Here is an 18,574-nt window from a genome sequence, read left to right on the forward strand (position 1 = left end):
CTTGCTCAGAAAAAAAAAAAGATTTATTTTTAGGAAGGCAATGATATAGTGGTCCCCGAGGTCCTCTGGATGGATAATTTGAGTGAATAATCTTGAACTAGCAACTTTTTTGGCCAGAGTAAATTTTTCATCACCACTTTCATCGGAGGGCTTTATTGAATTCATGTAGATTAAGTATTCTCCAGCCTCCCATATTACGTGGGCTACAAATCATTTTCTAGGTGATTAGGTGGAAACCTTTCGATCCTAACTCCGGTTCTTTTAAAAAAAAAAAAAGAGGGAGGATTCTATGAAACAGGGATACCACGTCAGCGGTATCCCCATCCAATGAAAAATTGCCACGTCATTTGTTTTAAATTTTTAAAATAATATATTTGCATTAACTTATCTTATCACTGCTCCTACCTTGACGAGTGCTTTCCTCTTCCCATGAAATTTTCTTTTCCCGCTATAATGGCCCGCTTAAACTCAAATTTCTTCTCTCCAATTGTCTTAATCTTATTCCCTTTCCATCTCTTCCCCTTCGATGATCTCTCTAGCTTCTTCTCTTGGAAACAACTTAATTTGGTTATCAAGCTTGTGAAATTTGAGAAATTCACAGGTGCATCCTTTTTCTAAAATCATAGAAAATGTCTAAATAACACACAAAAAAAAACAAATTAAAACTGCCAGAAAAAAAATAGAATAAAAGGCAATTGAAAAAAACAATATATTCAAATCCCATAAAAAAAAATGCAGAACGGTGTCGGAGGCCACCGGATTGGAGATGGATGGCGATAACCATCACACACGTTGATTGGAGGGGTGGGGTGGGTGAAGAGGCCATGATGCATAGAAAGAGAAGGCTGGTGTGAGGTTTAGAGAAAAGGAGTGCTGATATTTGGAGGAGCTGCAGCTGTGAGGGTTAAGTAAGAGGAGTGATAAGAGTCGTTAATGTGGATGATATTGTAACAAAATATGTTATTTTAAAAATTTAAAACAAATGACGTGGCAATTTTTCATTGGATGGGGATACCGCTGACGTGGTATCCCTGTTTCATAGAATCCTCCCTCAAAAAAAAAAAAAGTCTCTTCATATCTTATTTATCTCTTTAATTACTAAAGCTGGTAAGTGAAACACAGACATCCACTATTTCATGCTGCTAAATGTTAATGCATCCAGGTCAAGTTGATATTACTCCTGTAAAAATAAATAAATAAATAAAATATTTAATGATTTTGTTAGTCTTCACTTCACTTGTGTTGTATTTTTTTTTTTTCTTAATTAATCTGATTTACTAATTTACAGAAAACAAAGCGCCGTACTCAGACCACATGCCACCGCCCCCGAATTCGGTCAATGATAAATGCATTTCAAGAAATATCGCAAAATGAAAGAAAACTAAAGCGGAGTACAGACAGATCTACACACTTGCAATCTGAGCTGTGACTCTGAACACCTACTACCACCGGAAACAATGGCCGGAGTTTTCTCAAATGCCTTGGAATTGATCAAGGAGTTATCGACGCCTCATGCCCTCCAATATCTGGAACCCATTTGGACAGGAGTTGATGAGCAGCTTCAAAAGCTACACCGGTTCTTGTTGTTTATCCAACCTTTTGTTGAAGATGCAGAGGAGAGGCAGTTGACGGACCAGGCTATCAGGTGCTGGCTTTTGTTGCTCAAAGATGCTGCCTATGACGCTGAAGATATTCTTGACGAGGCCAATACGCATGAGCTACTCATCCAGCGCAAGGCAGAGCTTTCTGGTCGCCCAAGAAGCAAGGTGCGTGAATTCTTTTCTCTTGATTTTAACCCACTCTTGTTTAAACTAAAGTTGGGGAAGAAGCTCAGAAACATCAATGAGAGAATAAATGACCTTATTGAGGAGATGGGCAAGTTCAAATTAAGGGTTCTTGAAAACAACAGCAAACCTTTGAAGAACAGGCCTCAAACCTATTCATACGTGCACGAATCGCGAGTTATTTTTGGAAGAGATGAAGATAAAGAGAAGTTATTGCAGATGCTGATCAGTGATTGTTTTGATGAGAAAGTGGCTGTGGTTTCTGTCATAGGTATGGGTGGTTTGGGTAAGACGACACTTGCTCAGTTGGTCTACGCAGATGAAAGGGTCAAGAAACAGTTTGAACTTTGTATATGGGTATGTGTTTCTGATGATTTCGATGTGGCAAAGCTTGCTAGAAAGATCATACATACAGCTTCTGGGAAAATTTGTGATCATACGAACATGGAAGTGCTTCAACAGGATCTGCGACAAATCTTGAGGAAGAAGAGATATTTGTTGGTCTTAGATGATGTATGGAATGAAGATTTCAAAAAGTGGACTGATCTTAAAAACATGCTGCTTGGTGGAGGAGAAGGAAGTAGAATTCTTGTGACCACACGCAATGAGAAATGCTCCAGAGTAATGGGTGCAGGGAAACATTATATTCTAAAGGGTTTATCAGAAAAAAGCTCTTGGGCTTTATTTGCGCAGAAAGCATTTGCTACACATGTACCGAAACAACCAAAATTGGTGGAAATTGGTGAAAAGATTGTTGAAAAATGTCAAGGGTTACCTCTTGCCATAGAAGTGTTGGGGAGTATCATGCATTGTAAGAATGAAGAAAATGAATGGCAGGCTGTGTTGGAAAATGAGACCTGGAAGTTACAACATACAGAAAATAAAATCATACCAGAGCTATGGCTAAGCTATGTTGATTTGCCTACTCATTTAAAGAAATGTTTTGCCTTTTGCGCCATATTCCCGAAGGATCACAAAATTGAGGAAGAGAAGCTGATTCAATTTTGGATGGCTCATGGGTTTATTCCATCTCAAAAAGGAAATGATATGGAAGATGAAGGGCGAGAGATTTTCACTGAATTGACAAGGAGATCTCTTTTACAATATCGTTATTATCGTCGTGCAAGTACAATTGGAAGAGTGTGTAAGATGCATGATCTCATCCATGATCTGGCACACTTTGTTATGGAGAATGAATGCTTCACATCGATGAAAAGCAGTGTGCCCAACAAAATCCCAATACGGCCACGTCATTTGAATTTATATGCTGATATAAATTATAACCAAGGTGATTGCTCCATCATCCATAGTGTGTTACATTGCCGAAGAGACTATAGTTTGTTGTCAAAGCTGAAGTTGGTGAGAGTGCTCGACTTGAGTCATGCATACATTGATGAGTTGCCTGCATCGATAGAGCATTTGCACCATCTAAGATATCTTGATATTTCTGATACTGATATTAGGAAGCTACCAGAGTCCATTTGTATGTTGGTTAATCTGCAGATGTTGAATCTCAATGGTTGTGAAAGACTTTCTGAGCTTCCCAAGAGCATAAGATACATGAAGAGTCTTAGACACCTTCTTTTTTATTACTGTCCGCAGTTCAAGACATTCCCTGCTGGTTTGAGTCGATTATGCGACTTGAAAACGCTAACAGGATATATTGTGGGAGATGATGCAGAGAACAACATAGGACAGTTAAAGTCCTTGAATCTCTCTGGTGAACTTGCTTTGTATGACCTCCAGAAGGTGAAGAATGCTGATGATGCTAGAAAAGCTAAATTGGATAACAAACAAAATATTCACACATTGAAATTAAGTTGGGGAAATGATGATGACAAATGTTGTTCAATAGAAAATGCGGAGGAGGTGTTGGAGGCCTTGAAATGTCACGATAAATTAAAAAATCTTACAGTAAGTTATTATCCGGGCAGACAATTTCCTATGTGGATGAGGGAAAGGCAACAATTCCAGTATCTAAATCAGATCAATCTACTTAAATGCAGAGAATGTGAGCAACTCCATCCACTTGAGATTTTACCAAGTCTGGAGTCTCTCAGTATGAGTGAAATGGATGGCATCAAATACATTGTTTACAACAGTGGAGGCAACACACTGCAACCATTCCCTACCTTGAAGCATTTATTAATATCTGGAATGAGGAACCTAGAGGGATGGTGTGTGGAGGAGGTTAGAGGAGCAAATTGGTCCTTATTTCCACGCCTTACTTTTATGGATATTACAAGATGCCCCAAGCTGATAACCATGCCACCCCAGATATTGCCCTGTCTTGAGAATCTTAGTATCAGTGAAATGGATAGCATTAAACACATTGTTAACAACAGAAGAGGCATCACACTGCAATCATTCCCTGCATTGAAGAAGTTGACATTATCAGAAATGAGGAACCTTGAGTGGTGGTGTGTGGAGGAGGGTGGAGAAGCAAATCTATCCTTGTTTCCATGTCTCATTCGGATGGATATAACAGGATGCCCCCAAGTTGACAACCATGCCACTAGAGATTTTTACCCTGTCTTGAGTATCTTAGCATCAGTGACATAGATGGAATCAAACACATTATTAACAACAGCAGAGGCAATGCGCTGCAATCATTCCCCTGCATTGAAGGAGTTGATTTTATTTGGAATGAAGAACCTAGAGGGGTGGTGTCTGGAGGAGGGTAGAGAAACAAATCTGTCCTTGTTTCCATGCCTCATTCGGATGGATATTAGAAGATGTCCAAAATTTTCAACCGTGCCACGCATTCCAACTCTCCAAGAGTTACATATGGAGCGATCATTCTGTGAGTCACAAATCTCTCTCGTGTCCAAGGAAAGAAGGTTCTTCAAGCATCTGGAATCTCTTCGGAGTTTGACTATAAATTCTTGTACTGAGGAATTGGTTTTGTCGCTGGAAGATGAAGAGGAGACAAGAGTCATGAAGGCATCACTTGAGAGTTTAGATATTGGCAATTGCAATCAGTTATCATTGACATTGGTTTTGCAGAACCTTCCATCTCTGAGAGACCTATGGGTGGGGTCGCTTGGAAAGCTGGTTTTCTGGCCAGACGGGATGCAAGGTATGAAGTCCCTCAATAATCTGACAATTAGTTCTTGTGAGAATTTTACTGGTATATCATCACAAAGTGACTGTGCTCCACCGTTTCTGAAGTGTCTTCGGATTTCTGGCTGTGATGCCCTCAGAGAATTGCCCATGTGCCCTAAATCACTCCAATCCTTGAGTATTGACAGTTGTTCAGGCATCAAGTCTTTGTGGCCAGAATTGGGACACATTACTTCATTATCCTTTTTATGGTTATCTAAATGTCCCAAGCTTGTGTCTTTATCAGACGGGATGCAGGGCCTCACTTCCCTTCGGTATCTATACATTGTGGATTGTCCGGGGCTGAAGTCATTCCCTAAAGGCCTCCAACAACTACTTCCTACTCTAAAAGAACTAACAATCAAAGGATGCCCGGAGCTAGAGAGGTTATGCAAGCCTGGAGGAGACTATCACAACCTTCTCTTTACCATCTCTTATAAACAAATAGGAGTACAGCAAAAAAACAGTCAACCCAAGTTCCTCATAAGATTAGTACTGGTGCCACACAAGCTTTTGAAGTGCATCAACACAAATCCCTTCCTTCTGTCATCAGTTTTCATTTGTGCTATTGCCTATTTCATATATTTCATTCTCAACAAACTTAATAGCCAAGTACCACTTTCTCCCTTTCTCTTTTTCTATTTAATTGTGTTTTTGTTTTTAATTCTCTTTTTTTTTTTCAATTTTTTGTATCTCCTTTTATATAAAAAAGTAAAACCATATATCTACTTTGGGATCTCATTTCAAACCTTAAATATGAAGATTACATATGTTTAGCATTTCTTGTCAATAGAATCAACATTTTAATTATAATTTATATAAGCACATGCTCTTTGAGGTTGAGTTAGTTCACTCCCCATAGCATAATTGTATTGAGAGAGAATGGAGGAAGAAAATAGCAGAGATAATTCATGTACTTAAACTAGTTCAATGTAGAGAAAAGAATGCATAGAAAATAAAAGTGAATGATCACTTTAGAATTTTTTTCCATAACAATTTTAAGAAAATTATTGAAATGAAGTATTCAAAAATGAAGGCAAACAGCCATTTTAGTATAATCGCACACTGTTCTTTTGAATATCTATAGAAGTAGAACCACTAATATAATGTGTTGGAATGTGCTGACATTATAATTGGTAGAACCACTAGCTTTATCGCTTTCTTTCACACGTCTTGTATTCTTATTGATTCTTTTTCTTTAATTTCCTGCGTTTTTCAAGAATGAGCAAGTGGTTTTGTATATCCCTCCAACATGACAACAGGAGTCTCAGGGAGTCTGAAATCAAAATGAAAGGGAAGAGAATCATTTCCAACTGTTGCCCTCAATTTGCAAGTTTAATGCTTGATGTCCTTTTCGGTGGATATGTTCTTTATGTTGCTGTGTCATGATGAATCAATAGGTCAACAAAAGCGTGCAAGATTGCAATCGGAATAGGCAAGTTGTTCTTAATTAATAGCTCATAAAAAAATCTAGTTGTTTCTTTTTCTTTTTAACATATCAGGAACTAGTTTAATGCATTGAATTTGCTATAAACAAAACTAGTTTTTAAATTTTATAACCACTACTTGATGCAGGATATATAGATTCGCCTTTGCTATCAATGTACATAAACTCTAATGGTGTGTCTAATTGTTCAAGCATTCTAATCCCTGTATCAGTGAGTGTACTCCTGCAGCTGGAATTGTATTAATAATTACAAGTCATGGGACTGACATTAGTGTTCAAATCTTCTGCATTTAATCCATCAGACATTTTCTAACCAAAGTAATCCACAAGATTATTTGCAAAAGTAAACTCAACAATTACAGACTTTGGAGTGTTTGGCGTTGAAACCTTCACTCCATAATTAGAGGCTCTTGGAACATCTTAGTCATAGCTCTTACTTGGAATGTTTGGAAAGCTAGAAATGATTGCATTTTCCATTTCCAATCACCCACTTGGCTTTTGGTTAATATGAATATTCGTTTGACATTTCTTTTTTAGGTTTCAGTTGTCTTTGAGGATAAAAACCAGAAGTTGGGAGTCCTCTTCTATTGCAGTGAGGAGGAGCATCCAGTTCCAGGGTTCACCTACAGAAGAGAAGCATGACCTGGACACCCAAGCCCAACTCAACATGCGGCTTGCCCCCATGGGAAGAGATTCTCTCTTAGCCCAGGGACTCTATTGTGCTTTCTTTTATTATCTTAATAAAGTTGTAGTTTATCTTTTTTTTAAAAAAAAAAAAAATGTAAACTCAATTGTGGCAACTACAAAATCACATTCTGGTCAAATTCTTTGCCCAACACGACTCCAAATGGAATAATCTCAAAATCACGTCCTCTAAAATTTGCATCATTGTTGTTAAATCTCTCTAGTATGAACTCTTTGAGCAAGCTCCAATATTTCAGATATGTCCCTATCGCTCTTGCATCGATGATTATTTTTAGTTTTGTGGGAATTAGTATCCGAGATGGTTTCTCAAGGAATTAGAAATGGAGTTGGAGGATGTTTTCTCACCGCTTGTTTCACTATGGCCTTCAAGTAGCACTTCTTATTCATGTTCTCTTCAACCAACATTTAGCCCTTTTAATATAGAACTCCCTGCGTTTGATGCTTCATTTCCATTCCTAGAATAGGTGTGTGAGGTAGTTGTTCAAGCAGGTGTACAAAACTCAGGAGGTCGCCAAACTATCGTTAGGTTTCATTTGGGTTTCCAACTTTCAATATGTTGCTTTTTGGTATCAAAACTTCTATTGGTGTTTTAATGAGAGATCACAAAATGAATTTTGGCAGCCAGATGGACAACCAAATGGAACAACCAATAGAAATGATGTGAGATTGTTGTATTTAGTATATTAGCTTCATTTTTCATTATTGGAGTATTTGACAATTTCTTGTAGTCATTAGGGTGATAGTAATGATCTTATGGATACAATTGATCCTCAAGTTTTGGAGGAACATTTTGTTCTTGTATGTTTTTGTTTAGCAATTTAAATGGGCATCCATATGTTTGATGTGAAGTTAATTTGTGTTTTGTGGTTTCTATAAATCAAAATTCATTTGGTTACCTCCCATTGAACACCAAAATGAAACTTGAAACAAATTGATATTAAAAAGAAACAAATTGAAAGTTGATATTCAAAATAAAACTTGGCAATAGTTTGGTGACATCCCGAGCTTTTAACCCTTCATGCGGCAAACATATTCCGCAAAAAAATGTTGGAGAATTACGACATTGAACGATCGACTTATCATTTGTGTATCTAGGAGGCTTTTGATACAAGTGAATTATTCTATACAAGAACTAGCCAGAGTTCATTCATTACTTGAAAACATGAATATTGCCACAAAAATTAAGTGTGGATTTTAAAATTCAAATCTCATTTTTATCTTAAACAGTAGATTTTATAATTTGCTATTATTTTCTAAACTTTTTTAAAAAATAATTAGCCACGAAAATAATGTTCCGCCATTAAATAATTTTAAAATAAAATTAGTTGTGGATTATATTATTTGCAGATATATTAAAAGTTTGAAATAAAACAACAACAAATTTAGTTTTATCTACTATTGTTTTTTTTTAAAAAAAAATTAGTGACGGAGGTGTAATTCTACGACTAGTATCCTATCCTTGCTCTAGCCCTCACCCTCGTTCATCTAGTAGACCTATTTCCCTGCAGATTTTCTAACCTTAAATGATGAGTTTTAAATGTGAATAAACCACTAGCATTGATGAAAGGAGAAAAGAAGTACAAAGGAGAAAGTACAACAAAGAAAACTAGATTACAAAAAGATCAACTAGAGGTGGATTAACACAAAATAAAAGAACGAGACAAAGGCAATGGAACAACGAAGAAACTATCCTACGTCACCCTGGAGGACATCATCTAGGGTGGAAAATTCATGATGTAGTGCTAACCTGTGTCCTGGACTGAAGCCTCACCTCTAGTATCACTTGTACCGGTTGACTCAGAGCGATATCCCATGAACTCAAGAGTGTGGTGCACAAGTGCAATGGAATCTTTAAGCTTTGATTTCTTTCCCTCTAAAACTGCAAAAAACCAAAATGAGATCATATGATCAATCTTTACAATAATCGAATGCACTGGGAGAGATTTAAAATTAAAAATGCGCTCATTTCTTTCAAGAACAATATTTTATGTAATGGACCTAGTTAGGAGATCCACTATGTCCTGCATGGTGGACTAGATAGAGATTCTCCAGTCATGCCACAGCTCATTCAATGAGAAAGGCAAGGGAGGTAGCTGGAGAAGTTGACCAAAATGGCCTTATAGATGCTCAGCTACGGAATAGTGCAACAAGTAATCTATTGATTCAATTGCTGAATGACAGGTGACACATGTTGTGGTCGGGACTTTGTTTTATCTTCTCCTAGCTAAGTTATCGATAGTAAGTATTTTATTTCTCCATGCAATCCAGTGTGAGAAATTAATTTTCTGTGGGCATGCACTTCTCTAGAATAGACTAGATATCTGGCATCTTAATCCTCCATCATTTAGAAATTTGTAGAAAGATTTGATGAAGAAATTACTATTAGGAGTGAGCCATCATCTTTTGGAGCCCCCCTCACTAATGTTGTAGTTATTGAGTCTATCTACTTATTATGATGCCTTTGGATCCAAGTTTAAAGGAGCTGTGTTCATCAAATGGGCAAGGTCCCTCACTGTTCCCCACTGATCATGTGAGGTCTTAAAATCATGTAGCCCAATATTCATGGGTGCACGCCCCTCAAACCACTTATCGTGCCAAAAATAAGTGGTGGCCCCATCACATATTGTGCAATCAGTGCACTCACTGAAAGCTGACCAACAGTTGAGGACTCTATTCCAAAAGAAAGATTTTCTCCTGGTGGGCTTGGAGAACAAACACTTGGCAGTGTTACGGTCCCCATAGTTGAAATGGATGACTTTGGACCCACACCACTAATCATCTATTGCCATTTTCTGCCACCATTTCCCTAGGGAGGCGAGATTGAACTGCTCCAAATCCAAGATGCTCCAACCACCTTGGTCTCGAGACTTGCAAGATGCTTCCAGTTCACTAGTCGACATCTTGGCTTCTCAATGTCTGGTCTAGACAAGTGGAAATCTCTTCTCATCATGTTAATTTCTTTAATAACCCAAAGAGGAAGCTTGAAAATGGACATTTAGTATGTAGGTAGAGCGAACAAGACTAAGTTAAGCAATGCTAGTCTTACCCCTAGTGAGAGAAAACTAGCTTTCTAGGAAGTGAGACGCATCCTGATCTTTGAGATCAAGCTTTCCCAATCTTATCATCTAGGTCATCTCTCGAATATTGGTAGTCCAAGATAGGTAAAGGGAAGGAGACCAATTGTGCAACCTAGCATTTGTGCTAACTCAGCCTCTGGTAATCGATCAGCTTTGGTGGAGTACAAACATGTTTTAGAAAAATTAATAGTTAATCTTGACATGGCTTCAAATAAAAATAAAATTAGCTTGATGATCTTGAGGTCTTCCATATTGCCTAATGTTAGGACAAGTAAATCATCGTTATATTGAAGATTTCCCATTTGCCAAAATTCACCAAGTAAGACTCCATGAAAGATGACTGAGTTAAGCATATAGAAGAACATAGTGCTCAAAATGTATGTGTCATGCCCCGAACCCGGCCTGGTGGCAAACAAACGGCCGCGAACCCACAGGGCTGAACCCCGTAGGCATGCAAGGCCTAAAAGCTGACTCATAGCAAAAATATGATCTAACAAAGGCACAAATTACAGATTAAAAAAAAACAACAACTTCCAAATACAACTTCAAGGACTACAATAGGATGGAAATTACAACTCAAATACACTGGGTGAAAGATACTCGATGGCCCACTAAATTACAATCCAGAACATTCACCTGATTTGAAAAGAATTAAGAACAACTTTATAAGCTTGAAAACCCAGTAAGCAATTCACAAAAATATTTGGGGATCATACTGAGTTTAAAAAAATTCCAATTTTGATATCAAGTAAACAAAACTTGTACATATATATGTTAAAGTAGAACATAAATCACATGTACCAAATGTCAGAGAGTAATAAATATTACCAAAACAAGTTTTGCATCTAGAATGCTTTATAGAAACATAGCTTAAAAAAAGTTCTTAAAAACATACTAATTCCATATAAATCAATATCAGAGTGAAAAAATTCATCAAATAAATTCCCCAGAACAAAATAATTTGACAAAACATACAAATTCAGAAGGTAACAGGTTTCCTATAATTATATATCTATCAAACTTACTAAGGCCAATTTTTTTACCTTGGCGGTACCCGAGTCAGAATATATCGTTCCACTGATTGCCCAGGGTGAAACTATAGTCTTAATTCATAGAACTCATGTCAACACAGTCAATGTTAACCTCCCATTGACCGGGTTAGTGCATAGCTTATTTGGAGACTAAAAATGTTTATAACAAAAAACAATTTGCCATAAGTGTCAAGAGCAGTATTTTCCAAAAAATTAGATTGTCAATACTTGCCGATAAAATATTGCTAAGTTATCAAACCAAAATAGCATGATATTACAAAGTTTATAATATCAAACTCTTCTAGAATTCCCATTTGAGTGAAGATAAACTTAGCATATAAACAAAGAATTACATTGTCCCACGTTTATTTAGAAACTAAGCAAATTGTTTCAAGATAAAAAGAATGGTAAATAAATAATTGAATTTTCGCAATAAACATCATCCATAATTTATATGTGGATTACTTACTTGGAGACCCCCAAATTCTAACTCACACTCGAAGACAAGATCAATCATTCTTGAACAACCTCTCTTAGAAGAAGCTTAGCACCACACCCACTTGAAGCCTCTCAAAGTTCCCAAGATGCAAGATAAGAGTTTTAAGTCCTCAACTAATTTTGCCAGAGATGATAGCCCAAAAGTAGATGAAATTTTTTGGACTACCATACTTCCTTTTGAAGCTCAAAAATCAACAGGATGGCATGGCTTGGCATGGTTGTTGGAGAAGGGAGGCATGGCATGACATGGGAAAAGCAAGTAAAGCATGGTTGGCCATGCTTGACTAATGTGGGGCTCATATTATGTAACAAGGATAAATAGGAGAAGAGATAGTGGGTCTCCTTGTCTTAGTCCCTGATGATATCGGACGTATTTGCATTGAGACCCATTCACCAAGATATTAGCTTTAGAGGAAAGAAGCAGGGCCCTTGGTCCATCCGAAGGAATTCCCCAGTCAACCAGCCATATCAAATGGCTTTGAAAAATCAGCTTTGAGCACATAACCAAGGATTCTACGCATTTGTAGGCTAAAAATTAATTCCTCTACAGTCGTAATATTATCAAGAATGCATCACCCTTTAATAAATGCTGATTGTGATGGATTGACTAAGGATCAATGACTCGACTTAGACATGAGGCCAAAATTTTAGACATAATTTTGAGTGAGGAATTGATGAGGCTGATAGGTCTGTAATATATAGGATGTTCTGCGTTTTCTACTTTAGGGATAAAGGCAATGCTAGCCCAATTTATGCCCTCCAAGTTGGTTCACCCAAAGTAGAAGTCTTCACTGAGCTTAACAAGATCAACATTTACTATATTCTAGTATTTCTCGAAGAACAAGATTAGGAAGCCATCAGGACTAGGTGCCTTATTTGAACCCAAATCAAAGGTGGCTTTTTTATCTCCTCCAAGAAGAAGGGTCTCTCTAGGTCCATGAGGTCCACTCTCTCTCTACATGTGATTAATTTGTCCCAAGACATTTTTAATCTGGAATCTCTTTGGGACCAAATTGAGATTGGAATAGCAAAGTGAATATCTTCACAATCCCTTCAATATCTTCAACTCTATTGTTTCCTTGGTGAATGCTTGGAATTAAATTCTGATTTTTTGACAATTTGCAACCGCATGAAAATATTAAGTATTTTCATCTCCCTTTTTCAACCACCTCAACTTGGATCTTGGTTTCCAGTACAACTCTCTACATGTGATTAATTTGCCTAGGTTTTGGTGAAGGGCTATCTCTTGCCTGAATTCCTCCAAGATTAGCCTATGTGACTCTTTGGCAACATTTAAAGTTTCCAGTTCATGTAAGAGGTCAAGTTTCCTCTTGATTGACCGAAAGCTAACTTTGGCCCAATGCCATAGTTGATTTCTTAGCCATGCTATTTTTTTGATAGAATAAAACCACGACATTCCAGAGGCGAGAGCTTGTCCCACAAGCTTTGGATCAAGCTAGTAAAGCTCTCCACTGAGCACCAAGCTAGCTCAAAGCAGAAAGACTTGGGTTTGGAAATGTGGTAACCATATTCTAAGAGGATAGGGACATGGCCTAAGCCTAGCCTTGGCAAACAGGTTTGAATAACTCAGTATCGATGAGTTTTTTGCTTTTGGATTCTTTGATTCATTTTTTTGAGTTTATTCATGTTTTTTTTAATCATTGTATAAGGATTTGATGTGAGAAACATTTTTTCATGTGATTGAAATCAATATAACAAATAATTAGTTCTTGTTATGTTTCGCATTCACTAAAAGATTATGAGATTTAATAATTAGGTACTTTATATGATTAGAAGTGATAATTGAGTCCACAAAGCCTCTTGTTCTCCAATACCTTAGTTTGATCTTGAGTGGCATTGATGAAGGGCTCATATCCAATCAATCTCTAAAGTTTATGGTAAAAAATTAATAAAGTATAATGTGGGCCCCCACCCTATTATTATTAAATTCTAATGCTAATTTGGGTGGTTACATTTAATTTATTTTAATATTTTATGTTTCCGTTACCTTGTTTGAAACCCTAGCCATTTTGGGCTTCTTCTATTTTAGTTTTGCCATTTAAGAAAGTGAGACTTAGTCGTTACTCTATCTCTAATTTCCTGATCCCATCTTGATGCAACGATATACTTGAACCCGTTGATTCGCCTTTGAATGCCGGTAACAAGTTGTCCAAACCCTGTTGATCAAAGATAGGCAGGAATTGGGAAGAGTAAAATCTTTTTACTCAAGAAAATGATGATCACAAAACTGATTTTCTCTTGCCCGTAGGCTTACATTGAATAGGAGAAAATAGCACTAAGAAAGGAGATAATTCAAAAATTTACCAAAAATAGTAAATTCTCAAATATCAGCAAGAAATAAAAGATCTAATAAAATAAAGACTATTGCCACAAACGGCTCACAAATCAGAGATTTCTATTCTAAGATATAACGAAATCAATTATTACTAAAAACGGTAAAATTAGGGTTTTCGAGGCCTAACGATGGAATTTGGCCAAATTTTGGTATGACTCACAATTTTGTGTCAGTACAACCATAAAATCCCATCGCCTGCCAAATTACCGAAATGCCCTTACCTCGTACTTCTCCATGTATGCACATGCCATATCATCTATACGCCCATTATCATTCTTCCCAGGATGGAGAGAATTCACCATCGAATTGTCGTCGTCGGAAGAGTCACCATAATAGGGTATCAAGTGCTTGACATTGAAGACATCAGTCGTCCGGATGTGGCTCGGGAGCTGAAGTCAGTATGCATTGAGATTGATCTTCTCAATGACCTCGACGGGCCCAATTTTGTTGGCCTTAAGCTTGTTGTACTCTTCAGCTGGAAAATGCTCCTTGGACAACACAGCCCACACAAAGTCTCTAACCTCAAACTCAACATGGCGGCGCCGCTGGTCAGCATGCTGCTTGTAACGTGTGTTGGAGGCGTTCAAATTGTCGAGACGGTCTTGTGAATGTTCTGTAAGCTCGTTACAAAGTCAGCCACTTTCCCATGGATCTAACTCTTCGCTGGTAAGGGAATCAAGTCGAGGGTCCACGAGGAAATACAGAGTACACCACTTGAAATGGACTGAACCCCGTACTTCTGTTTGTATCATGGTTGTGAGCAAATTCTGCCTGACTCAATCTCATATCCCATCCTTTAGGATGATCCCCTACAAGACAACGAAACAAGTTACCCAGTGAGCGGTTAATGACTTCAGTTTATCCATCGGTCTGAGGGTGATAGGTACTGCTAAGGTTGAGTCAAGTGTTCACCATCTTCCACACACTTCACCAAAAGTGGCTAAGAAAATGTGTATCTCGATCGGAGACAATTGAGGATGGTAGGCCGTGGAGGCGGTAGATATCACGGAAGAATAGCTGGGCTACATTGACAGCATCCGTCGTCTTCTTGCAGGGAATGAAGTGCACCATCTTAGAAAAACGGTCTACCACCATAAAGATAGAGTCATTACCACGCTGGGTACGCGGCAGACCCAGCAAAAAGTCCATACTGATGTCTGTCCATGGCTGAGAAGGTACTGGCAATGGCATATAGAGGCCAGCATTGGTTGCGCCCCCTTTGGAGATCTGGTATATTCGGCATCGTTGAACAAACTTTTCAACATCCTTACACATGCCTGGCCAGAAGTAGGAAGACTGAATCAACTGGAGCGTTATGTCCCTCTCCACATGGCCTTCACCATGCAGCTTTCTGATAATTTACACCCATAAACTGTAATCTGGAACACAGAGTTGGTTTCCCCGGAACAAGAAACCATCCTGGAGTGGGAAATCCGTCTGTTTTACAGCCTGTACATCTAGGAAGATCTCCGAGAAATATGGGTCAGTCACAAACAAATCACGAAAAGAGTCAAAACAAGGTACCTCGACTCACAATGTGACTAGAAGGTTGCTCCGCCAACTGAGTGTGTCAGCCACACGGTTAGAGACCCTTGCTTTGTGCTTCACAATAAAGGTAAACTCATTCGGAAAGTTCACCCATCGTCCATGGCAGGATGACACCTTATCTTGTTGATGTATATGCCGTAGGGCGGCATGGCCTTTGTACAGAATGAACTCCCGATGGATGAGGTAATACCGCCAGTGCTTGATTGCTTGCACCATAGTGTAAAACTCAACGTCGTAGGTGCTATAATTCAAGCGTGCTCCCGATAGCTTCTCACTGAAAAATGCAACAAGCCGCCCTTGCTAGCTCAAGACACCCCAATGCCACCTTGGGCACGTCTGTATGCATCTCAAATGGGTGGGTGAAGTCAGAAAATGCCAAGACAAGGGCGGTGGTCAAGCGGTCCTTCATCAACTGGGAAAGCAGCCTCGGCGTTGGCAGTCTATGTAAATTTGCTGCCCTTCATGCACTTAGTCAATGATGCCATGATGCTGCTAAAGTGAGCGATGAACCGCTGATAGAAGGATGAAAGGCCATGGAAACTTCGCACCTCGGTGATAGTTGTTGGAGTCGGCCAATCTTGTATCGCCTTGATCTTGGCGTCGTCCACTTGTATACCTTCCTCTGAAACAACATAACCCAAAAACAATACCTTGGGTGTGAAAAAAACACACTTCTTCTTTGTTGCATAGAACTGTTGGGATTTAAGAGTGGTGAGGACATCCCGAACATGAACAAGATGCGTCTTCTCGTTGGGGCTATAAATAAGGATGTCATTGAAATACACGACCACAAATTTGCTAATGAATGGATGCAGGAGTTGGTTCATGACCCTCATGAATGTGCTAGGGGCATTGGAAAGCCCAAAGGCATCACCATCCACTCGTACAACCCTTCACACGTCTTGAATGCTGTCTTGCACTCGTCACCAGGCCGCACGCGAATCTGGTGATACCTACTCTTTAAGTCTATGCGCGTGAACACCGTAGCCCCGCTAATCTGGTCAAGCAGATCATCTAATCGAGGAATTGGGAATCTATACCTGATAGTGATTTTGTTGATGGCCCGACTGTCCACACACATGCGCCAAGTGCCGTCTTTCGTTGGTGTTAATAAGGCGGGTACCGGGCATGGGCTCATGTTCTCGCGGATATGTCCTTTTGCCAACAGTTATTTTACCTGATGCCTTAGTTCTTCATGCTCCCTCGAACTCATCCAGTAGTTTGGTCAGTGTGGTAACAAACAGCCAGGCTGAAGCTCTATCTGATGCTGTATATCCCACAGGGGTGGAAGCCTCCCGGTAAATCTTCACGGAAGACTTCTTGGAACTCATCAAGTAAAGGAAGAATGATTTTCAGTATTTCTGGCGTCTCCAAGCCTTCGGTGATTGTCTCCTGAACAAGACAAAAGTAGTGCCTGAATCCTGTAACTCCCTCCCAAATGGTGCATAAGACAGCTGGTTCGTGTTAGTGGCGGTTGGTGCTTCCATGGGCTTGTTGGGTACTAACACTATCTTCACACCACTATAGACGAAGCTATAAGAGTTTGCGCGGCCATTGTGTGTTACCTTCCAATCGTATTGTCAAGGCCTACCCAACAATAAATGGCAGGCATCCATAGGTACAACGTCACACCATATTTCATCTCTGTTCTTCAGGCCAATCGAGAAAACAATTAAAGCGCACTTGCTAACCATAAGCTCGCCACCCCGCTTGAGCCAAGCCAGCTTGTACGGCGTCTAGTGTCGCTCAGTGGTGATATTCAGCTTTCATATTGCTTCATCAGAGATAATTTTCTCACAGTTACCTGCATCAATCACAAACTTGCATACCTTCCCAAGGATAGTACAGGTGGACTGGAAGATGTTAGATCGCCACCAATCATCTTCCGTAGCCGTGGGTGTCAAGCAGGATCTTCGTACGACCAAGGCCATACCAACGTCACCTTCAAAAATTTCCTCATCAAGGACATCTTCATCAAATACAGGCGGAATAATGTCTCCCGTATCCTCTTCTTCCTTGGTAAGCATAACTCTCTTTCCTACCTTCCTGTAATCTGCTTGGCAATGCCCCTTTTCTCCATAACTGAAACACTGAATGGTGTTATTGGTTCCCTTATTCACGCTAGTTCCTGTAGAATGCTCAACAGTAACCCCCCCTCGGGCTGACCCACCTATAGTAGAGGGAATCGGGCGGCATCCTCCATGTGTGCCCTAGAACTTAATGGGACTGAACGCCGCTGTTTTTTCTTAATAATCAAAGCTTGTTGATGGGTTACCGAGATGGAGACTAGGTCAAACAGGTTGACGGTCTCCTGGATCTAGGTCATCAAGCCGCCAATGAACCTCGCCACCAACTGATCTATTGATTCTTGAACTTTGTTCCAAGACAGCAACTGATAGAACTCCTTGGTGTACTCCTCCACGGTGCGAGTTCCTTGGCGTAGATTATGCAATCGACTGAAAATCACATACTGGTAATTGTTGGGTAAGAAATTGGAGCTCATGTGCTTCTTCATCTTTTCCCAGGAGTTGATCTTGTCCTTCCCCGACCTGCTACGATTGAGCTTCAGTTGTTGCCACCATGCAGTTGCACCACACAGCCGTGTCGCCACTAGGGCCACTCTTCTATCATCCGGGACCCCTTTGAACTCCAAGACCTCCTCGACACTGGTCAGCCAGTCAAGGAAATCTTCTGCTTGTAGTCCACCATGGAATTCTGGAATATCGACCGGTATACTAGATTCCCAATGCCTATCTTCATCGCGGTAGTGTCGATTGTCACCCCCACGATCTTGCCCTCTTCATCGCCCTGCCAGGGCAATGTCAGCAAAGTAGCCATTGTCTTCCTCAATGGTGCATTCTCTTCAACTTTTGGAGACATGCCCTTGATTGATGCTACCCATCATTTGGGTAATTCATTCAGTCAGCTCCTCCATCATCTGCTCCACCCGACAGTCTAAGAGACTGACAACCCGCTGCTCAAATATAGCATCGTCCTCACGATCATAGATCTCCTCCATCCTTTGC

General features: G+C 39.4%; 2 protein-coding genes across 2 annotated transcripts; both read left to right on the forward strand.

Moving 5' to 3' along the window:
- Positions 1-1,392: 1,392 nt before the first annotated feature.
- On the forward strand, positions 1,393-4,346 carry LOC120265179 (putative disease resistance protein RGA3). Its single transcript, XM_039273070.1, has one exon. The coding sequence runs from the start codon at positions 1,458-1,460 to the stop codon at positions 4,344-4,346; it is 2,889 nt and encodes a 962-aa protein (XP_039129004.1). The 5' UTR covers positions 1,393-1,457.
- A 67-nt stretch (positions 4,347-4,413) lies between these two features.
- LOC120265815 lies at positions 4,414-5,243 on the forward strand. Its single transcript, XM_039273792.1, has 2 exons — positions 4,414-4,863; positions 4,956-5,243. Exons 1-2 carry the CDS (start codon positions 4,431-4,433, stop codon positions 4,976-4,978), a joined length of 456 nt encoding a protein of 151 aa, XP_039129726.1. The 5' UTR covers positions 4,414-4,430; the 3' UTR covers positions 4,979-5,243.
- Positions 5,244-18,574: the final 13,331 nt, after the last annotated feature.

Source organism: Dioscorea cayenensis, chromosome 7 (genome assembly GCF_009730915.1).
Source record: "Dioscorea cayenensis subsp. rotundata cultivar TDr96_F1 chromosome 7, TDr96_F1_v2_PseudoChromosome.rev07_lg8_w22 25.fasta, whole genome shotgun sequence".
Classification (NCBI taxonomy): domain Eukaryota; kingdom Viridiplantae; phylum Streptophyta; class Magnoliopsida; order Dioscoreales; family Dioscoreaceae; genus Dioscorea; species Dioscorea cayenensis.